The sequence below is a fragment of the Thalassophryne amazonica genome, chromosome 21 (genome assembly GCF_902500255.1).
Source record: "Thalassophryne amazonica chromosome 21, fThaAma1.1, whole genome shotgun sequence".
Taxonomy (NCBI): Eukaryota; Metazoa; Chordata; class Actinopteri; order Batrachoidiformes; family Batrachoididae; genus Thalassophryne; species Thalassophryne amazonica.
In genome coordinates, this window is record NC_047123.1 from 942,439 (window position 1) to 964,835 (window position 22,397).

Consider the following 22,397-nt stretch of genomic DNA (forward strand, 5'->3'; position numbering starts at 1 on the left):
GAGGACACTTCAGGTTGACGTCACTGGTTGGAGTCGTCCTCTGCTGGGGACGAGTGCAGTTTACTGAGCTCGCTCACTGAAGTTCTATTAGTCTGGTCAAGAAACAGGTGGAATATGCCAGAAAGCTGCACATGTTGGCAAAGCTACAAACGGAGGAACAAGGGAGACAAAATGTGGTTCTTCTTGTCACTTTGTCTGTGACATTTGGTTGATAAACAGGTGTATGTTTCCTGCCCGAGTCTGTCATCCGAGGATAATTCACGATTTGCAGCTGATTCACGTTTTGGGGGTTAACATGGCTCGATATCCAGGTCAGAATGGCATTTTAAATAGAATAGAATTTATTATCATCATTGTACATGACACCAGAAAAAAATCCTGTGCATGACAATGAAATTAAAAACAGTCTCTTAAAAGCACATTTAAAATAAATAAATAACCCTCAAAATTCTACATAAAACCTAGTTAAAAACACTCAATCACAGTCATCAAATGGCAGGTCCAGCAGCATTCAGTGCACAAATAACTCTTCCCACAAAGCTATTTTTAAGTCTGTTTGTTCTGGCCTTCAGTGTCCTGTATCATCTGCCTGATGGCAGCAAGTCAAACAAATAGTGTCCAGGATGGGAGGGGTCTCTGATTATAGTCCTTACCTTCCTGAGACAACTTATATACAGTTCCTCTAATGAAGGCAAGAGACAACCAGTGATCTTCTGGGCTGTTGTGAGTGTTTTTCTGAGTGTGTTCAGTTGTGAATCCCCATTGAAAATGCATTAACATCTGGGAAATTGGTCAATATTTTGCACGGTTAGACAGCGTCATGTCACTGTCCATGAAGGGACGTTGGTATTTAGTGGGCAGCATTGGGAGTGTGGACTCTAATCATCATATCTAACCTCTCTGTTAGTGCCTCCAGCAGGGAATCTCAGAATGACGCTCATCTTCCCCCCAACCAGTAACGTCACCCACCTGACCTGCATAAATGGCGGCAGCCGGTTGATGTCAAAGCCTCTCAGACCACGACTAAAACAAGGTTTTCTGGAGATGTTTTATGCTCTTTAGTGTTTCTTGAACGCATGTTTTGTTTATTCGTGCTATAAATCATCTGTGGGCATTTCTGTTCCCCTTTAAAACTTATTAATTGAAGCCGTGAAGCCAACAAAAACAACAACAACAACAAAACCTTTAGAAACTACATTCTGAACTGAAGAATTATTCTTTTCTTACAAACATTTTCAGAATAGAAATAATTATTTCCTCAAATAATGGAAAGATCAAACTTAATGTTAATGTTGCCTCCTTAATTACCTGATTTACATTTTGTTGAAATAAAAATTACAAGCACTCCGCTTTCATGGAATAAAAAAAATAAAAATAAACAAACAGTGAAAGGCTGTACACCTGTGAGCCAGCATGTGCCGACAGCCCCGTTTCCACCAAGCACTCCGGACCAGTACAGGCCGGAACGGTTAAGTCTGGGTTGCTTTGCATTTCCACCACCAGCAGAACACGTAAATATTGATGAGCACATCATCAAGCATGTGTACGCTGCCGCGTGGCCTCTCTTCTCCACAAATCGAACTGGTCCGGTCTGTGATTGTGCGGAAAACACTAGAATCCATGGAAGCCAAGACTGAGACAGAGGATCGTCCCAATCCTCAGGACATCGTAGCATATAGCCACCAGCCGAGGTGGTCTGACGATAAGAAAAAGAAGGAGAGGAATGTCTCGGATGGCAAAGATGTTGAGACAGAAACTTGGCATCTGAACAACATCCTTTGGTGCAGATGTGGAAACTGCAGGCTGATGCCGACAGTGTGTAACATGCAAAAACGGACCATGAATTCAAGCTTCACTTGTTATTTGGCCACAAACACCCCGCATCATGCCCTGTGTAGCAACAGAGACTTCAATTAATGTACGGAAGTAACTCTTGTTTGACATGGGCCATGTACAAAAATTGTAATTCCAACAGTGGACATTGGTGCGTATGTACAGTCTTTTGTAAATGACATCAGCACCGAGCAGGAAGTACCCTCGTACTTGATTGTAGTATTCTACAATGATGGCGGCCCAGGGGCACTCGGGAGAGCGCAAAGTTAAAATGTCCAATAAAGGTATGTACTTGCAGGATGAGCGTAAAAAGTGTGGAATATCAGCTCTTTGGTATGTTTCTTATAGGAACGTATTGCATTTCTCACTCTGTAATGTTCCACACCGGAGTTTTACACGATGGTTCTCTGGCATGAGTACCAGCTGTGCGTAAACTGAATCTGTCCATCAGGTTAAGGAAATAATAATCATAGTAATGACAACATCCTGTGTTTTGTGGGACTAAGTGTGCAGCTCCAAAGAGCCGCGCAGATTTCACTCAGAATTATTAACTTTAAAGTGAATCACTGTTTTAAATGAAGCGTCTTTCCAAACATTGTAATACAAAAAAAAAAAAACTACAACCGAACAAACCTGATTTTTTTTCCCCCAAAATGAGATGTCCTCGGTTTTTTATTAATTACATCCTGACGTGCAGCAGCTGGCTGAAGAGCTCAGCTCAGAGTCTACGGAGTTACATTTGTGTCATTAATATCTGAAAGGAAATGCTTTTGACAAAAACTACAGATTTTGCTTATTTCTATTTCTGTCCAGAGATCAAGGATCCAGTGACCAGTTTCATATTTATTTGCTTCAAGACTCAATAAAATGTTGTTGACATAGAAAACCTGTAAAGCTGACTTTTAGTACACAGAAACTTCACAGGAGGTATTGATAAGGGAATCCAAGGCTTGGCGAACAAGGATCATCAAGGCTGTCCACATCGTCATCCGCAGGCACGCTCGTGGCTGACCAGTCCGTTGCAGGAAAGGCAGATCCGCGGGCAGTGTCTGAAGGTGAAGATCACATCCGGTGTGGCGGCAGAGGTGGCGTGGGCCTTCCTTCTCTGACGCTTGATCTTGACTGCATTTCTCCTGTCCTCTTCAAATTCAGTGGATAATGTGGTGCCAGGCACCACGGTCTGCAGCCTGGTCTGACCAACACTGGCAGTTAACATGGCATGCGGTGAGGGAATTCTTGAGGCAGTCCTTGTATCGTTTCTTGGGGGCACCTCTTTCTCAATGGCCGGTGGAGAGTTTGCCATACAGGACAATCTTCGGTAGGCGATGGTCCTCCATTTTGCAGACATGACCTGCCCATCGGAGCTGATATTTCAGTAGAACTGCTTTGATGCTGGGGATCTCAGCCTGCTCCAGAACTTCAACATTTGTGATGAAGTCACTCCAGTGAATGTTGGGGATGGAGCGGAGACAGTGCTGGTGGAAGCGCTCGAGGAGACGGTTGTGACTGCGATAGGTCACCCAGGTCTCTGAGCCATAGAGAAGGGTGGTGAGAACAACAGCCCAGTAGACGCGGCTCTTCGTCTTGCTCTTCAAGTTTTTGTTGTTCCAAACTCGTTTGTACAGTCTGCCAAAGGAGCTGTTGGCTTTAGAGAGACTGTTGCTATTTTTTTTTTCAATCTTTGCATCAGATGAGATGGTGCAGCTCAGATGAGTGAATTGCTGAGTTGATATCAGCTCCGTGTCACCAATGGTTCTTAGGGTCTGGTGGTAATTGTCCTGTGAGGCGGGCTGATGAAGAACCTCTGTCTTCTTGAGGCTGACCTCAAGGCCAACACACACACAGTGGTGGGCACAGTTAACCAAAAAGTTATCTTCGATATCAGATAATCAGCTAACTGAAAAGTTATCTTTTATGAAGCTAAACCCAAAAACCACCCAAAAATGTATCGAAAGCTACGGCTAACCGATAACTTTCAGCATTGTCTCTGGTACACTTGCAACTAACAAGCTGAATCGCTTCTGGTAGTGTCAAAGACGACTACAGACCCAAACGAGTCAGCACTTCCGTCTTTGAGCGCCCTGCCCCCTGTTGGAAGCTCTTGTTTACTACATTGCTTGTAGCATTGAAGCAGCTGAGAAAAGCAGCAAAGCTCAACTCTCTACTCAATAACAGTGTCGCCATGAAGCGGAGGTCTTGGAAAATAAAGCAGTGCTGACTCATGGTTTGGTTCATAAATAAATTTAATACTGATAGAATAACTCCATTAATGTCAATTCTGTCATTTGTACAAATTTAAAATATAACATATCTTTTCATTTGAAATAATCCACTAATTCTGAAGTTTTGTAACGAATACAGACAGATGCCAAAGGGATTATGGGTAAATGAGCCTCTGCTAACACTGACTGGTTGACTCATTCATTCTATGTAAAACCAAAATGTTAATGTGAGATGTGTGTGTTGGTGTTTACACATAAATGTGCTTCTGTAAAATATGTTATTTTTTATTTGTAAAAAAAAAGAAAGAAAGAAAAAAAAAAGCCATTTGCTAAGCCAAAAAGTTGATTTGACAACCATCTGATATAACTGGGGTCAAAATAAATAGAACACTGCCATCTACTGGTGCCCAGACGCTTAGTACTTAGGGCAAATACTGCCATGAACACTACTGGCCAGTAGATGGCAGTAGGGACCCTGAAAACTTGCAGTTTTCATACGGATCATTTATTATTCCAAATAAATAATCCGTCCATGTCTGCTACATTTAAGATGCGTGGAATTTAATAAACGCAAACTGAATTTCAGACATCTTATATACATTACTCTGGATCAAACACGACAGACAGTGTTTGACATAAACAGGACTCTAAATACCAAACAGGAATCAAATGCAATGATTCCAATTGAAAATAATGGAGAAGCAACCTGGGCTTCTTCTGGGATTTTTACATAAAAACAAACACAATAACAACGTCTATAAACCCAGAGAATATATTCACCAGAGTTTTAGGCACAATATACAAAGAGTTTAATGCTGTTGTCTGTGTGGAGCCTGATCAGAGCATCTCAATGCATTTCTTCTGTCGTGAATGTATAGAGATTACCCATAATGCACTTTGTGGAGACACCATATCCACACTAAAACCTTCAAAATTAGTGCATTACTTTAAAACAAAAACATATATCTGATATTTCCACTTTATAAAACTTCAGACATGATTTTTTTTTCCCTCCTAAGGTGGAGGGGTGTCTCAATTCATAGGGCTAAAGGCCCATTGCCTTACCCCTTGTTTTAAAGGGGTAGGGCCAAGGGGAAGGGAAAGGGGTACAAAAGAGAACTGAGATTGGGGGTAAGACTTTAACCCTGCGTCAACGGTTTTGATATTTGAAACAGTCTGAACTGTTCACATGAGGACTGCAGCTTTCAGCCAATTAATGGACATATTTCGACGTATGAGTAAATTACAAGAAATAACAAGACCATAACAATCACATAACTTATGGTCCATGTATGTGGGATGTATCAGACTCAGACACACACACGCATTGAATATTGTCCATGCTGAAAATGTTTTGATGTACTCACCGTATTACGATGTACATCAGTGTGCTTTTAACTTACACATAACGTACAGCAGTGTTTTTGATACGGTCGGACAGGAGTGTTACAGATACACAGTTTTCAGAAAAAAAATGTAGTAATGAGCCAAATTTAGTTATTCTGGGGGGGGGGGGGGGGGCTTTCCCCCTCCATTTTTATTTTTTGGTGAGTGCTGGTGTTACTAGCGATGGGTATCAATAAGATTTTAATTGTTATCGATGCCATTATCGATTCCGCTTATCGATCTGATTCCTTATCGATACCTCTTGTGAATTTTTTGTGTACTAAAAGTAGGCTTTACAGGTTTTCTATGTCAGCAGATCCAAGAGCTTTTTCTTAGCGTGCGCCCGCTCTGTGGAACGGTCTTCCTGTGACTGTGAAGCAGACCGTGGACATTTTAAGTCAAGACTTAAAACCTATTTTTACTCTTTCTTATGAATAGTTTCTATTTTTTATCTGTTTTATTTTTTTACTTCTGTTTTTAATTTTGTATTTGAATTTTTTCATTTTTATTTCTTTATCTTAATTTTTGATGTTGAACTGTTCTGTGTGTGAGGTGGCTTTTGTTGGGATTTGGGGCTTTATAAATTGATTAAATTGAAATGAAATTGAACAACATTTTATTGAGTCGTAAAGTAAATAAATATGAAATTGGTCACTGGATCCTTGAACTCTGGACATGATAAACTCTACATGGTGGATCCTTGATCTCTGGACATAAATAGAAATAAACAAAAACTGTAGTTTTTGTTAAAAAGCATTTCCTTTCAGACATTATTGGCATGAATGTCTTTCCATATGTCTGAGCTGAGCTCTTACAGCTCAGGGCTGCGCTGCACGTCAGGATGTAATTCATAAAGAATGCAGGACGTCTCATTTTGGGAGGAAGAAACATTTTAGTCAATTGTAGTTTATTGTCTGTAATATAACGTTTGTAAGAGGTGTCATTTCATTTAAAGCGGCAATTCGTTTTGAAGTTATTAATTCTGACCGGACTCTGTTGTTCTAACGTGACTCGGCAGAGAGCCGCGCAGCGCTTGGAGCTGTGCCAACGGAACGGAGGACGATTCTCGTTTCTTGACTGCAACAACACAAGAGTCCCAGTTAGTGACTTTAATCCACACAAAAGTGACTCATGGTATTTTAATGGCTTTGAGAGGGGCTAAGAAGTGGACTTGCCATTTCTGAAGGGCAGCGAATCAAAGAACCAACGAGCCAGTGGATCGAAGCACTGCATCATTGGTTAATGCTTCAAAGTGGAGTCGCGCTGCAGAAGCTGTTAATTACAGAGTCACTGCAGGGTCTGTAATCAATGTCGAGAAATGATCATTTTCCCAACAAACACCCTCAAAAACAACGCCCGCTCTGAAGAACCGATAAGGGAATCATTAAGCAAAAAGATGATTGATATCGGTGGGTTGAATCAATTCTTAACGATACTCGAAAAGAACCGGTTCTCAATACCCAACCCTAGGTGTTACTTCCATCATTGTCTGACTTACTCTAATTTTCTGTTTTACTCAATCAGAAACCAAAAGGACGGTGGCTTGACCGTTCCTTTCTCACCTGTTCCTGAGGCCCAACGGCAAATTTCTCTTCCCCACGTCAGTCGCCGGGTTCATGCAGGCAAAGAGCCGGAAGTCGGGGTGGCGAATCAGTGGCTCTGTTTAAAAAAAACAAAAATAAAATAATTAATAACAACAGAAAAATAAACAGCAAACATATGGGAGTGAAACGACAGAGCTGTAATGCTAGAAGAAGGTACACACAGAAGGTCATCTGTTCTGGAGGCTTGTTTAAAGTCTCATCAGATGGCTGACACATCAACACGCACAACTCTGTGCCATGGCGCTCTGGAGGAGTTCAAACTGTCACTTCCTGCTTTCATTAAATAAATAACATCTGCTGTGACGTCCAATAAACCTCTGGAAAGGCTCCGCCCTCTCGTTAGCCACAGGACGTGCAAACAAAACAAACATGTGCATTCATTAAAAAAAAAAAAAAAAAAAATCCCAGGATAAGTTTGGAAACAAACACAGTTTAGAGAAAATGAATAAAATCACAAACATGATATTCTGCATTTAATGAGTCTGATACGAGACAGTCAGACAGTCTCTCAGAGATAGAGACAGTCTCACTCTGTCTGTCTCTCTGAGAGACTGTGTCTCACTCTGTATGTATGATGTATCCAGAGCCGCTATTAACTCACTATTTGAAGAAGCAACAGTAGCAGAACTAAAACGATGGTTAAACTGCAGAAATGTAACAAAGAGGATGTGATAGAGCGTGAAGTTCCAGCTAACTTGCTTCTAGCTCCAGTTATTACCTTGAGAGTGATGGATTAAACTGCATACTTAGAGATTATATATCAAATGTTAATAAAAAAAATGTTCATGGATTTTCATCCAACCTGATGGAGCTTGACAGGTGCTGCAAAGAGGAATGGACCAAACTGTCCAAAGATAGGTGCAGCAAGCATGTGGCATCATATTCAAGAAGACTTGAGGCTGAAATTGCTGCCAAAAGGTGCATCAACAAAATATTGAGGAAAGCTGTGAATATTTATGGACATGTGATTTCTTAGGCTTTATTTTTAATAAATTTGCAAACTTTCAATAAAACTTTTTTCATGTTGTCATTATGGGGTTTTGTGAGTCAAATTTTGAGTGAAAAAAGGAATTTACTCTATTTTGGAATAAGGCTGTAACATAACAAAATGTGGAAAAAGTGATGTTGGTTGTTTTGATGGAAACGGTTTGAGTGGAAAAACCGGTGGTGCGTTTTCAACCAAGTAAGTTTTCTGGCTGCTGCAGATTCGGTGGGTTGATGTCGGCTTGAACTTACTAAACATTCTTTTTTCCAGTCCTTCCAATTCTGTGAATCCTCTTGTTTCTAAGTGTTTCATTCTCAGGAAAAACATCGAAGTTGACATGTTGATCACTGAGATGGATATTGAAGCACCCGGGGACACAACATGTCATCCCGGCATTCTGAGCCTTTTGTTTACTTCCTGAGCGTGTCTGTGTGTCTGCAGCAGGCACACATTTCCCACAATCCCCTGCACGACCAGAATCAAACATGGCGGGTATGTAAGCCCCATATTAGACGTTCATTTACAACACATGAGCGCTGTCTCACTGCTGGGAAGAAAAATGAAAGTTGGCCAAATGGGGAGGGGGGGGCGGGGTTTGGCCACAGAGTAGCGTTAAAGGTGACAAGATTGCACCGTGTTGCCTTTAAGTGTTGTCTGGTGACGAAGCCACAGCTTCCAGGTCTGCTAACAGCTCGCTAATTTGGGAATGTTTAAAAACCACATTAACTTCAACTCCCAAACCATGTGGATCCACACAGTCACATGTTTGAGTTTTGTCACCTTTATAATGAACAGAAGTTGTTTTGGGGCGATTATGCAGTGTACTACCTACAGAATACATCATGAACTTTACAGTGACGTTAGTTTATTGTTGTTTTGCACTGCGTCTGCTGTCACTGATGTTCCTGTGTGTACTGTTCTCATCTTTATTTTAAACACACATTTTCCTCACTGTGGGATTGAAAACAGTTTCCAGTTTGACGTTCTCGCACGGAGCAGCTCCACTCACAGGCTGATGCTTTCACCCTCAGTAACCCAATTTCTTTCTTATGGAAACGTCTGTGTGAAGACCTGAACGATGACATCACGTGTCAGCGTGGCTGTCGGGAGTCTCACCGGTGTCGCCGCGGTCCAGCAGCACCAGAGAGCTGGCGCTGCCCTCCAGGAGTCCACTCAGACACTCCAGGGTCTCTGCTGCAGCCAGATTGATCTCATCCAGCAGAATCCACTGTCCTTTCTTCACGGCCTGTGCCAACGTTCCCTGAAGACAAACAACACTTCAGCTACGGTCGTCAAACAGGCCGAAGGAGGACCAACACGGACACACCGCCGGGGTTCTTACCTCCACAAACGCAAAGACCATGGCTGCCTCGCAGGTTCGGATTTGCTGCAGAGTCTGACTGAGTTTTGTGGCCAACGCCTCCCACTTCTCCTGCAGCAGGGTGGCTGTTTAAAGACATTAGGAACTTTTATTTTGACGACCCACAGAGGTCTCGATACTCAATGACACGTTGTTCTGATAGACCACCATTTGTCTTCTCCTGAAGCTCCTTGGTGAGTGCAGACTTGCAGACGTGGTCCATAAGTTTGAGCAGATCCTGCCAACGTTTCCCCCTGAAGCAGGTCTGGACATGACCCAAAAAGGTCAAGTTCTGCTTCCTGGAATACGTCTGAGAAAAGAGGTCCTCAAAGGCCTCACGCAGAGGCAGCAAGATCTGCTTATGGTCTACAGGCTTGTATCTGCAAAAGACAGCAAAAGATCGTTGGTGCTGTAGTGCTGGCACAAACCGACCGTCACCCATCACTGAACCCCATAAGGTCAACAGCAACAGACATTTACATCTTTCACTGGTCAAAACAAGTACATAGTCCACAGTAACCCACAGTACCCTGCGCAAACATGGATAAACTTACCACTGATAAGTGGTGCTTTTCTGGAGAAGACTTTTACAAGGTAAGGTACAGTGAGTTTGACCTTTTCACCCCAAACCCAACTGGGGTCATCAAACATATTGAGTTTGGTGATAATCAAGCAATCAGTAAAGAAGTTATTGTGCTCACAAGCGTTTTACAAATTATGCTCAATTATGTTTATGTCCTGTTCCCCAGACCTTCCTCCCAGTGGGCCGTCCCTGGAAAACCTCCCTCGGGAGAGGATCGGGGCATCCTCACCAGATCCCTGACCCACCTCACCAGACTCCTTTAATCAATCAATCAATCAATTTTTTTATATAGCGCCAAATCACAACAAACAGTTGCCCCAAGGCGCTTTACATGTGAAGAAGCAGCAGCTCTACTCAGAGTCCCTCTGAGATATTCAAGCTTCTCACCCTGTCCTTGTCTCATTTCCGCTGCCTGTATCGGTGACCTTGTTGTTTCAGCCATTACCCAAAGTTCATGACCAGAGGTGAGGAGACGAGCGTAAGTACAGAGTGCAAATGGAGTGGCTCAGCTCTTTCTTCAATGTCATAGTACAGCGCCCCCTGAACCTCGGACACCATCCTAATCCGTCTATCAACATATCCTAATGTCCTTGACTGTAAATCTTAAAGATGAAACTGTTTGTAATTCTGCTGTAAATGTGAAATATGATGAACTTATGAAAGTGTGTGTGTGTGTGTGTGTGTGTGTGTGTGTGTGTGAGTGTCACCCTGAGGGTGAACATGTAACACTGTGCTGGTACTAAAGTGTCAGGAAAAAAGAGGGGGGTAAAAGGAGCTTTCTCCACTTAAAAACAGAGTTTGCGTGGTCGCTCACCCTCCCAGCAGGTCGGCAGTATCACTCTGCTGGTTCATGTTCACAACCCGTAACTTGTGTCCTGCACAAAACAGACAAATGAGAATAAATCAAACATTTAAGAACCCAACAGAAAAAAGCGCCAAAATTTATTTCTTGAACAGTAAAGCCACAGTGACAAGTGTGCAAATTCAGGAATCAATCACACATCTTGCTTTCACATCCATCCAGGATTTCCCAGAACTGATTGTGACGCTAAAGTCTGCAGAATAAGGAATCAGGCACATTTTTTGATTGATCTGTATTGATTCAATTAAACCAAAGTCTTCAGTCTGCGTTCCATCTCACTCTGCTTCATCAGATCAGGGCTGATGGACTCAGCGGCTCTCTCTGGTTCCTGCTCGCTCACCCGCAGCGTATTTTAAAAGCATATTTATGCTCTGCTTCACCTCAAATATGCACCAAGTCTGTTTCTGTGCTTCTTTCCAGACAATCAGGTGGTGCTTTCCACGCTGCTATCTGTGTCACTATTGGAGGTCTAAGTCTGGGCTCACCTGTGACTCGGGACAGGTACTGCACCGTGGAGGTCTTTCCTGTTCCTGTCTCTCCTACCAGAAGAACAGGTTCACCTTTGGCCACACACACAACCAGTTGTTCCAGAAGCACAGCAGATGGACGAGTGGCAGCAAACGTCTGCTTGTCCCTGTTCACCACGATCAGACACGCACACACACCCAGTCAGGAGGAGAATCAAGGTCAAAGGTCAGGTTCAAAAGACTGACGGGAGACAGACCGTGACATTGAGGCATGAGCAGTGAAGGGAGTGCAGGAGAAGGGGTGATGAGGCAGACATGTGGTGTTAGAGAGCAGGACAGAATCAGAGGAACATCTGAGAATGTCAAGATATAACAACCACCGACATCTAATCCATTTATTAATCTGGAATATTAAGTTTCCTGGATCATTACAACAGTTTCTGTGGCAGAACATCAGAGAGGATCCTGGTTTCAAATCAATCAGTCAACAGACAAGACGCAAATTTACACTCGTGGCAGCTATCTGATGGATTTGGTTTCCCATAATGCCGGTCTGGATCAATCTCGTGTTTACTTGCGGCTCCATCAGACAGATGTTGGTACAGCAACATGGCATAAAGAGAGGTCAAAGGTCATGACACACTGACCCACTGAGCTGCACGGCTGCAGCCTGCTTTCGAGCCACGGTCACTCTGCCCACCACGGCCTCCAGCTCCGTCAGCACGATGCCCGGCTGGTAGCGCTGACAGAAGTGCTGCGCCTGCAGGAAGCAGAAACCAGAGCAAACATTCATCTTCACATTACTGATGGAAAAACTAAACGTTCCTCCCTTTGAAGTGCTCTGACAATCAGTGCAGGAGAAAAACATTTTGGGCCGTTTCATAAGAAATTAACCAAGTTCTGAGTAAAGTTCTGGAAAAAAAAAAAAAAAAGTCACACGTCCACAAACCAGTTTTCTGGGAAAAGCTCAAAATTTAATTGTTTTTGAAATCCAGCAGATCTAAACTTAAACCTTTTCAGTTTTTGGCAAAAGCATTTTGTCCAACTTTGAGCTCTGATTTCTTCACAGCTTCTGCCTGCAGGAAGCCGGGATTTAGTTTCTAGAAGGTATGACTCAAAACTCCCAGTCAGGGAGTTCTTTCCCGACCAAACAAATTTAATAGCAAGTATTTGCTGGTACACAATCATGATCCTCTACTTTTCCTAGATACTGCACAGAGCAGAATGAAAGTACAGTAAAAGCAGTTAAATGAAGACGGCTGTCTGTCCCACACACACAGCTCATCAACTCCACTTTAAGTGTAGTTGTAGTAACAAAACCAGGATACAAAGTAATCTGACTAAAAGATGTTTTAGTTGCTAAAAATACATTTGTTATGATCATTACTGTTGGCAATATGTCTGTAAATAAAAAAAAATTGCTTTAAAATTGGAACTTTATGCAAATTGGGGGGAAGGGTGACCTCTGCCTCCTCTAGCTATGCCCCTGTAAACCAAGAAGAAAACAGCCACAATGACGTTTTGTGGAATCTGCAAACTGATTGGCTGGTAAGAGACTTGTATCACATGCACCATCCATCAGAAACAGATGGTGTTTTAAGCAAAAAAACATCACAGCGGCAGCATCATAGGGCCCCACTGCCTGAGCGGAGCGTCATCTGCTTCCGAAACAGATGCACACTGATGACCTGTGCGAGTGAAACACGCTGCCATGCTTTTAAAACGCAGTTTCCATAGTGACGCAGCAGCAGCCAGGACTGGAGCTGCATTTACTGAGCACAGCAGAGGGGAGTGTGCACTTTGAGAAACTTTGGACTAATTGATCTCTTAATCAATTTAAAAAAAATGTATTGATTGGGCTGATTATGATCAGATTCAATCAGGAAATTCCTCTTTTCTAGGGTCAATTTTTCCAACACAATCTGATATTTGTGAATTCAGTGCGACTTCAGCCATAATGCAGCTCTGAAAAGTATCCAAAAACAAAAAGGTACTTTAAGCCATCACTGTTTTAAAAGTATCAAAGACAGAATTTCTATCCAAATCATCCTTTAATTCAATTTATTTGATTCGTAAGGTGCCAAATCAGAAGAACACTGCCTCAAGGCGGTGGAACCTCACCAACCGTGTTTTACCTGTTAGAACTTGAACAAATTAACTTTTTCCTCAGTCATGACTTTGATTTTTGTACAATAAATTCTACTTTCTCAATGAGTCATGGACTATACTGGCAATAATCTGCATCTTATCTTCCTGTAAACCTGAAAATAATCCAAGTAAAACCTCATCAGAGGATGAGAAGATGATCTGGGATCTTCGGGATGATTTCATATGCAGATTGACCTTTTCTCTGGAAACGTTGAGTTTGCCTCCAATGATTTCAGCCATTCTCAGTCGACTTTCAGGGCGGGACAGCATCGCTGAGAAACAGTCGAGGGCCTGACGAAGACAAAGTAACACCATCATTCATTTGGAATTTTAAGTTCCAATGAGGAGAGAGGAATGCTTTTTTTGCTGACCTCGTGGAAGACGTGTTGTGCCGTGGCAGAGGACGTGCTGTCAAAATCGGCACTGATCCGATTACACCACTTCAATAAATCCCTGCAAAGTTAAAAAAAAAAAAAAAAAAAAGAACAAAGACGGTTAAAAAGAAAAAAGCAGCAGACGCCTTGAACACGAGAACCGGCACCGATGGGCCTCAGGACGATGACGACGCCTACATCAACAAACTGCAGGAGCTTTTATTGAACAGCGCCCTCATGTTGTTGGACGGGTGTCGGCCTTTAATCAATGACTTTGGTTTGGATGAATTATGAACAATGGAGTGATTTTTTTTGTTATTTTTCTAAAACCCAACTGATCATTTTTACAGGAGACAAGAGAAACTAAAAATCCTGCTGAGATTCTAATGGAACCTGTTGTTGCAGACGCGTGACAAAGTCCGGTTTGGGCTGGTTTTTACCTCAGAGACAGAGCTCGTCCCTCCAGCGGCATACTGGTATCCTCAGAGAGCTGAGTCTCCTCGAGGGACTGAAGGCTGTTCAGGTCCTGGACAACGTGTCTGTCCCCAGTCAGCTGACAGTAGATGTCCAGGAGACGGTCCACAACTGCAGACAACTGGGGATACCTGCTGACCACCACCTACACACACACCCACACTTTAAGACCAGCTGAGATGCTGCAGTGCATCATGGGACACATTTAAACTTCTCTGCAGCAGTTCAAAGTGGAAGCACACAGAGTCCATAAATACTTGGACAAATATTATAAACCCGTAGATCTCACTAGTATCACAACAGAGTAACGGCCTGTTACACCGCAGCCTGAATAAATTACACTGCAGTTGGGCCATGACGTATATATATATATATATATATATATATATATATATATATATATATATATACATATATATACATACATATACACATATATACATATATACATATACATACATATATACACATATATACATATATACATATACATACATATATACATATATATATACATATACATATATACACACACAGGCAGAATTGATTATATTACTAAACATTACTTACCAGTTAAGCTGCAATATGTGTCCTGTTGCCATTATTTAGAGATAGGAGACCTAATTAAGCATCTACAGTTATGAATTCTTCATCAACCTAAATTTTAAAGTGTGTTTTTCTTTATTTTAGGTGACTGAAATGTGAATTTATTATGCCTAAAAGTCAAATAACTAAAGCTGTCAGGGTGGAGGCCGGCCCGCTGGCACTTACTCTCAGATGACTCCAGAATAACAAAGTTATTAACTCCATGAAAATAGTTGCAAACAGATCATTCTTATCTGGAGTTTCCTCAGGAGTTAAATTTTTCCAATGCAAAATCTCTAACCAGTTAAGTGCTACAAGCCCTAACGTACAGATACTTTTAAGACGTTTTTTACCGGCTGCATATTACCAGAATATGGTGTCCTGCCAAAGTGGCTTCCAAGGCTGATGTGCCTGCCAGACTTCAAAAGACTGTTCAGAACCACAGGAGACATTGTGGTGGTCAAGTGGTCATGCTGAAGAAGGGCACATTAAGCTGAAAACTGCAAAAGTTGATTACTTATCCAAAAACAAAGTAGATGCAGCAAAGGCGTCCAGATCACATAAAATGCAGATCTTGTATCAGCACACCCTGGCTGATCTTAGACCTGACTGACCGTCTGTGTGCTGAATGTGAACTCTGTTAGATTATGCTTGAAGATTTCTTCATCTGCAAATCAATCAATCAATCAATCAATTTTTTTATATAGCGCCAAATCACAACAAACAGTTGCCCCAAGGCGCTTTATATTGTAAGGCAAGGCCATACAATAATTATGTAAAACCCCAACGGTCAAAACGACCCCCTGTGAGCAAGCACTTGGCTACAGTGGGAAGGAAAAACTCCCTTTTAACAGGAAGAAACCTCCAGCAGAACCAGGCTCAGGGAGGGGCAGTCTTCTGCTGGGACTGGTTGGGGCTGAGGGAGAGAACCAGGAAAAAGACATGCTGTGGAGGGGAGCAGAGATCGATCACTAATGATTAAATGCAGAGTGGTGCATACAGAGCAAAAAGAGAAAGAAACACTCAGTGCATCATGGCAACCCCCCAGCAGTTTACGTCTATAGCAGCATAACTAAGGGATGGTTCAGGGTCACCTGATCCAGCCCTAACTATAAGCTTTAGCAAAAAGGAAAGTTTTAAGCCTAATCTTAAAAGTAGAGAGGGTGTCTGTCTCCCTGATCTGAATTGGGAGCTGGTTCCACAGGAGAGGAGCCTGAAAGCTGAAGGCTCTGCCTCCCATTCTACTCTTACAAACCCTAGGAACTACAAGTAAGCCTGCAGTCTGAGAGCGAAGCGCTCTATTGGGGTGATATGGTACTACGAGGTCCCTAAGATAAGATGGGACCTGATTATTCAAAACCTTATAAGTAAGAAGAAGAATTTTAAATTCTATTCTAGAATTAACAGGAAGCCAATGAAGAGAGGCCAATATGGGTGAGATATGCTCTCTCCTTCTAGTCCCCGTCAGTACTCTAGCTGCAGCATTTTGAATTAACTGAAGGCTTTTTAGGGAACTTTTAGGACAACCTGATAATAATGAATTACAATAGTCCAGCCTAGAGGAAATAAATGCATGAATTAGTTTTTCAGCATCACTCTGAGACAAGACCTTTCTGATTTTAGAGATATTGCGTAAATGCTCCGCACCGTGGAAAATTCTACAGCTAGCCAGGCCCCTGTAGTCGGTGCGGACCAAGGTAGCTTAGCCGCCGTTAGTTCCCCCCTGGCAGATCCCGTGCAGTCGGGAAAGCAGGCTGACTGGGTGACTGTGAGGAGGAAGCGTAGCCCTAAACAGAAGCCCCGTGTACACCGTCAACCCGTTCACATCTCTAACCGTTTTTCCCCACTCGACGATACACTCGCCGAGGATCAAACTCTGGTTATTGGCGACTCTGTTTTGAGAAATGTGAAGTTAGCGACACCAGCAACCATTGTCAATTGTCTTCCGGGGGCCAGAGCAGGCGACATCGAAGGACATTTGAAATTGCTGGCTAAGGCTAAGCGTAAATTTGGTAAGATTGTAATTCACGTCGGCAGTAATGACACTCGGTTACGCCAATCGGAGGTCACTAAAATTAACATTAAATCGGTGTGTAACTTTGCAAAAACAATGTCGGACTCTGTTGTTTTCTCTGGGCCCCTCCCCAATCAGACCGGGAGTGACATGTTTAGCCGCATGTTCTCCTTGAATTGCTGGCTGTCTGAGTGGTGTCCAAAAAATGAGGTGGGCTTCATTGATAATTGGCAAAGCTTCTGGGGAAAACCTGGTCTCGTTAGGAGAGACGGCATCCATCCCACTTTGGATGGAGCAGCTCTCATTTCTAGAAATCTGGCCAATTTTCTTGGATCCTCCAAACTGTGACTATCCAGGGTTGGGACCAGGAGGCAGAGCTGTAGTCTTATACACCTCTCTGCAGCTTCTCTCCCCCTGCCGTCCCCTCATTACCCCATCCCCGTAGAGACGGTGCCTGCTCCCAGACTACCAATAACCAGCAAAAATCTATTTAAGCATAAAAATTCAAAAAGAAAAAATAATATAGCACCTTCAACTGCACCACAGACTAAAACAGTTAAATGTGGTCTATTAAACATTAGGTCTCTCTCTTCTAAGTCCCTGTTGGTAAATGATATAATAATTGATCAACGTATTGATTTATTCTGCCTAACAGAAACCTGGTTACAGCAGGATGAATATGTTAGTTTAAATGAGTCAACACCCCCGAGTCACACTAACTGTCAGAATGCTCGTAGTACGGGCCGGGGCGGAGGATTAGCAGCAATCTTCCATTCCAGCTTATTAATTAATCAAAAACCTAGACAGAGCTTTAATTCATTTGAAAGCTTGACTCTTAGTCTTGTCCATCCAAATTGGAAGTCCCAAAAACCAGTTTTATTTGTTATTATCTATCGTCCACCTGGTCGTTACTGTGAGTTTCTCTGTGAATTTTCAGACCTTTTGTCTGACTTAGTGCTTAGCTCAGATAAGATAATTATAGTGGGCGATTTTAACATCCACACAGATGCTGAGAATGACAGCCTCAACACTGCATTTAATCTATTATTAGACTCTATCGGCTTTGCTCAAAAAGTAAATGAGTCCACCCACCACTTTAATCATATCTTAGATCTTGTTCTGACTTATGGTATGGAAATAGAAGACTTAACAGTATTCCCTGAAAACTCCCTTCTGTCTGATCATTTCTTAATAACATTTACATTTACCCTGATGGACTACCCTGCAGTGGGGAATAAGTTTCATTACACTAGAAATCTTTCAGAAAGCGCTGTAACTAGGTTTAAGGATATGATTCCTTCTTTATGTTCTCTAATGTCATATACCAACACAGAGCAGAGTAGCTACCTAAACTCTGTAAGGGAGTTAGAGTATCTTGTCAATAGTTTTACATCCTCATTGAAGACAACTTTGGATGCTGTAGCTCCTCTGAAAAAGAGAGCTTTAAATCAGAAGTGTCTGACTCCGTGGTATAACTCACAAACTCGTAGCTTAAAGTAGATAACCCGTAAGTTGGAGAGGAAATGGCGTCTCACTAATTTAGAAGATCTTCACTTAGCCTGGAAAAAGAGTTTGTTGCTCTATAAAAAAGCCCTCCGTAAAGCTAGGACATCTTTCTACTCATCACTAATTGAAGAAAATAAGAACAACCCCAGGTTTCTTTTCAGCACTGTAGCCAGGCTGACAAAGAGTCAGAGCTCTATTGAGCTGAGTATTCCATTAACTTTAACGAGTAATGACTTTATGACTTTCTTTGCTAACAAAATTTTGACTATTAGAGAAAAAATTACTCATAACCATCCCAAAGATGTATCGTTATCTTTGGCTGCTTTCAGTGATGCCGGTATTTGGTTAGACTCTTTCTCTCCGATTGGTGTGTCTGAGTTATTTTCATTAGTTACTTCATCCAAACCATCAACATGTTTATTAGACCCCATTCCTGCCAGGCTGCTCAAGGAAGCCCTACCATTATTTAATGCTTCAATCTTAAATATGATCAATCTATCTTTGTTAGTTGGTTATGTACCACAGGCCTTTAAGGTGGCAGTAATTAAACCATTACTTAAAAAGCCATCACTTGACCCAGCTATCTTAGCTAATTATAGGCCAATCTCCAACCTTCCTTTTCTCTCAAAGATTCTTGAGAGGGTAGTTGTAAAACAGCTAACTGATCACCTGCAGAGGAATGGTCTATTTGAAGAGTTTCAGTCAGGTTTTAGAATTCATCATAGTACAGAAACAGCATTAGTGAAGGTTACAAATGATCTTCTTATGGCTTCGGACAGTGGACTTATCTCTGTGCTTGTTCTGTTGGACCTCAGTGCTGCTTTTGATACTGTTGACCATAAAATTTTATTACAGAGATTAGAGCATGCCATAGGTATTAAAGGCACTGCGCTGCGGTGGTTTGAATCATATTTGTCTAATAGATTACAGTTTGTTCATGTAAATGGGGAATCGTCTTCACAGACTAAAGTTAATTATGGAGTTCCACAAGGTTCTGTGCTAGGACCAATTTTATTCACTTTATACATGCTTCCCTTAGGCAGTATTATTAGACGGTATTGCTTAAATTTTCATTGTTACGCAGATGATACCCAGCTTTATCTATCCATGAAGCCAGAGGATACACACCAATTAGCTAAACTGCAGGATTGTCTTACAGACATAAAGACATGGATGACCTCTAATTTCCTGCTTTTAAACTCAGATAAAACTGAAGTTATTGTACTTGGCCCCACAAATCTTAGAAGCATGGTGTCTAACCAGATCCTTACTGGTTGGCATTACCCTGACCTTTAGTAATACTGTGAGAAATCTTGGAGTCATTTTTGATCAGGATATGTCATTCAAAGCACATATTAAACAAATATGTAGGACTGCCTTTTTGCATTTACGCAATATCTCTAAAATCAGAAAGGTCTTGTCTCAGAGTGATGCTGAAAAACTAATTCATGCATTTATTTCCTCTAGGCTGGACTATTGTAATTCATTATTATCAGGTTGTCCTAAAAGTTCCCTAAAAAGCCTTCAGTTGGTTCAGAATGCTGCAGCTAGAGTACTGACGGGGACTAGCAGGAGAGAGCATATCTCACCCGTGTTGGCCTCTCTTCATTGGCTTCCTGTTAATTCTAGAATAGAATTTAAAATTCTTCTTCTTACTTATAAGGTTTTGAATAATCAGGTCCCATCTTATCTTAGGGACCTCGTAGTACCATATTACCCCATTAGAGCGCTTCGCTCTCAGACTGCGGGCTTACTTGTAGTTCCTAGGGTTTGTAAGAGTAGAATGGGAGGCAGAGCCTTCAGCTTTCAGGCTCCTCTCCTGTGGAACCAGCTCCCAATTCAGATCAGGGAGACAGATACCCTCTCTACTTTTAAGATTAGGCTTAAAACTTTCCTTTTCGCTAAGGCTTATAGTTAGGGCTGGATCGGGTGACCCTGGCCCATCCCTTGGTTATGCTGCTTTAGACGTAGACTGTGGGGGGGTTCCCATGATGCACTGTTTCTTTCTCTTTTTGCTCCGTATGCATCACTCTGCATTTAATCATTAGTGATCGATCTCTGCCCCCCTTCTCGGCATGTCTTTTTCCTGGTTCTTTCCCTCAGCCCCAACCAGTCTCAGCAGAAGACTGCCCCTCCCTGAGCCTGGTTCTGCTGGAGGTTTCTTCCTGTTAAAAGGGAGTTTTTCCTTCCCACTGTGGCTAAGTGCTTGCTCATAGGGGGTCGTTTTGACCGTTGGGGTTTTTCATAATTATTGTATGGCCTTGCCTTACAATATGGAGCGCCTTGGGGCAACTGTTTGTTGTGATTTGGCGCTATATAAGAAAAAAAAGTTGAAGTTGAAGTTAATATGCGCTTTGAATGACATATCCTGATCAAAAATGACTCCAAGATTTCTCACAGTATTACTAGAGGTCAGGGTAATGCCAACCAGTAAGGATCTGGTTAGACACCATGTTTCTAAGATTTGTGGGGCCAAGTACAATAACTTCAGTTTTATCTGAGTTTAAAAGCAGGAAATTAGAGGTCATCCATGTCTTTATGTCTGTAAGACAATCCTGCAGTTTAGCTAATTGGTGTGTGTCCTCTGGCTTCATGGATAGATAAAGCTGGGTATCATCTGCGTAACAATGAAAATTTAAGCAATACCGTCTAATAATACTGCCTAAGGGAAGCATGTATAAAGTGAATAAAATTGGTCCTAGCACAGAACCTTGTGGAACTCCATAATTAACTTTAGTCTGTGAAGAAGATTCCCCATTTACATGAACAAATTGTAATCTATTAGACAAATATGATTCAAACCACCGCAGCGCAGTGCCTTTAATACCTATGGCATGCTCTAATCTCTGTAATAAAATTTTATGGTCAACAGTATCAAAAGCAGCACTGAGGTCCAACAGAACAAGCACAGAGATGAGTCCACTGTCCGAGGCCATAAGAAGATCATTTGTAACCTTCACTAATGCTGTTTCTGTACTATGATGAATTCTAAAACCTGACTGAAACTCTTCAAATCTGCAAATGATGAAAGCATGTTAAATGTCATTTATTCAGTGCTATTTCTGTTATTCTCACATACAGAATTATTAAAGTATCTGTAAGTTAAGGTTTGTAGCACTTAACTGGTTAGAGATTTTGGATTTTGCATTGCAAAATTGAATTCCTGAGAAAATTTCACATAAGAATGATCTGTTTGTAACCTATTCTCACTGAGTTAGTAATTTTGTGATTTTTGTCATGATATTGTGACTCAACTCGAACCTCGTCTTATTGAATGCATTTACTTGTAGTGTCAATACACATGCACTGTGATGAGACCGTCAGCCCAAGACTGAGGTTTCTAGTCATTGATATTTTCACACTGTGAAAGGGGCTTTTCCACTATGAAGAGGGCCAAGACCCCCCCCACCCCCTCCCCAAAACAGGCTGAAAGAAGAAACCCTGGACAACCTCCTTATGATTTCTACTGAAGGAGACAAGGCAGAAACACTCAGCTTTAAGTCAGCTTGCAACAACTGGGCCAAGATGAATAAAAGAAGAATTGATGTTCCTACCTGAGCATTCTTTAATCAAATCTATGACAGAAATGTACATGTAACTGTTTTAGTTTCAATAAATGTCGTGAGCTCATGACCTGGGTGTCATTGAGAGCTTAAGTACCTGATTGGATGGATGAATGAGATTTATCGTCATTGTCATTACAAGTGCAACAACAACGAGATTACGTCCACACTCAAATTGCCACAGACAAGATACAGCAATTAATCCACAATTATTACTTGTTTACCGTAATAATGGCACACATCAGAATTAAAGACAACACATTTGACAATATTCCTCAGGCTCTGAAATCTTCGTCTTCATCTGCAAGGTGCGCATTTGCTCCGAGATGCCATCCAATTTGCGTCTGAGTTCAAGGGTTAACGCAGTCTGAGAATGCATCGCCTTGCCCAACTCATTAATCATGACAGACAGGTGAGGGGTTGCGGTTCTG

The 22,397-nt window shown here is 41.9% G+C and overlaps 1 protein-coding gene and 1 long non-coding RNA gene across 2 annotated transcripts in view; one reads left to right on the forward strand and one right to left on the reverse strand.

The window, feature by feature from the left end:
* The window catches only part of LOC117503576 (midasin-like), a 207,212-nt gene that overhangs the window by 175,333 nt on the left and 9,482 nt on the right, over positions 1-22,397 (reverse strand). Inside the window, exons 10-19 of the mRNA XM_034162836.1 lie at positions 14,265-14,443; positions 13,822-13,903; positions 13,646-13,741; positions 11,950-12,062; positions 11,321-11,469; positions 10,788-10,848; positions 9,559-9,770; positions 9,373-9,476; positions 9,147-9,291; positions 7,004-7,100 (exon numbers count right to left, since the gene is read on the reverse strand). Coding sequence (XP_034018727.1) covers positions 7,004-7,100; positions 9,147-9,291; positions 9,373-9,476; positions 9,559-9,770; positions 10,788-10,848; positions 11,321-11,469; positions 11,950-12,062; positions 13,646-13,741; positions 13,822-13,903; positions 14,265-14,443 — 1,238 coding nt within the window. The remainder of the gene's footprint in view (positions 1-7,003; positions 7,101-9,146; positions 9,292-9,372; positions 9,477-9,558; positions 9,771-10,787; positions 10,849-11,320; positions 11,470-11,949; positions 12,063-13,645; positions 13,742-13,821; positions 13,904-14,264; positions 14,444-22,397) is intronic.
* On the forward strand, positions 535-10,306 carry LOC117503577. Its single transcript, XR_004558589.1, has 3 exons — positions 535-842; positions 6,605-6,606; positions 10,296-10,306. It is a non-coding gene; the product is annotated as an uncharacterized LOC117503577 (long non-coding RNA).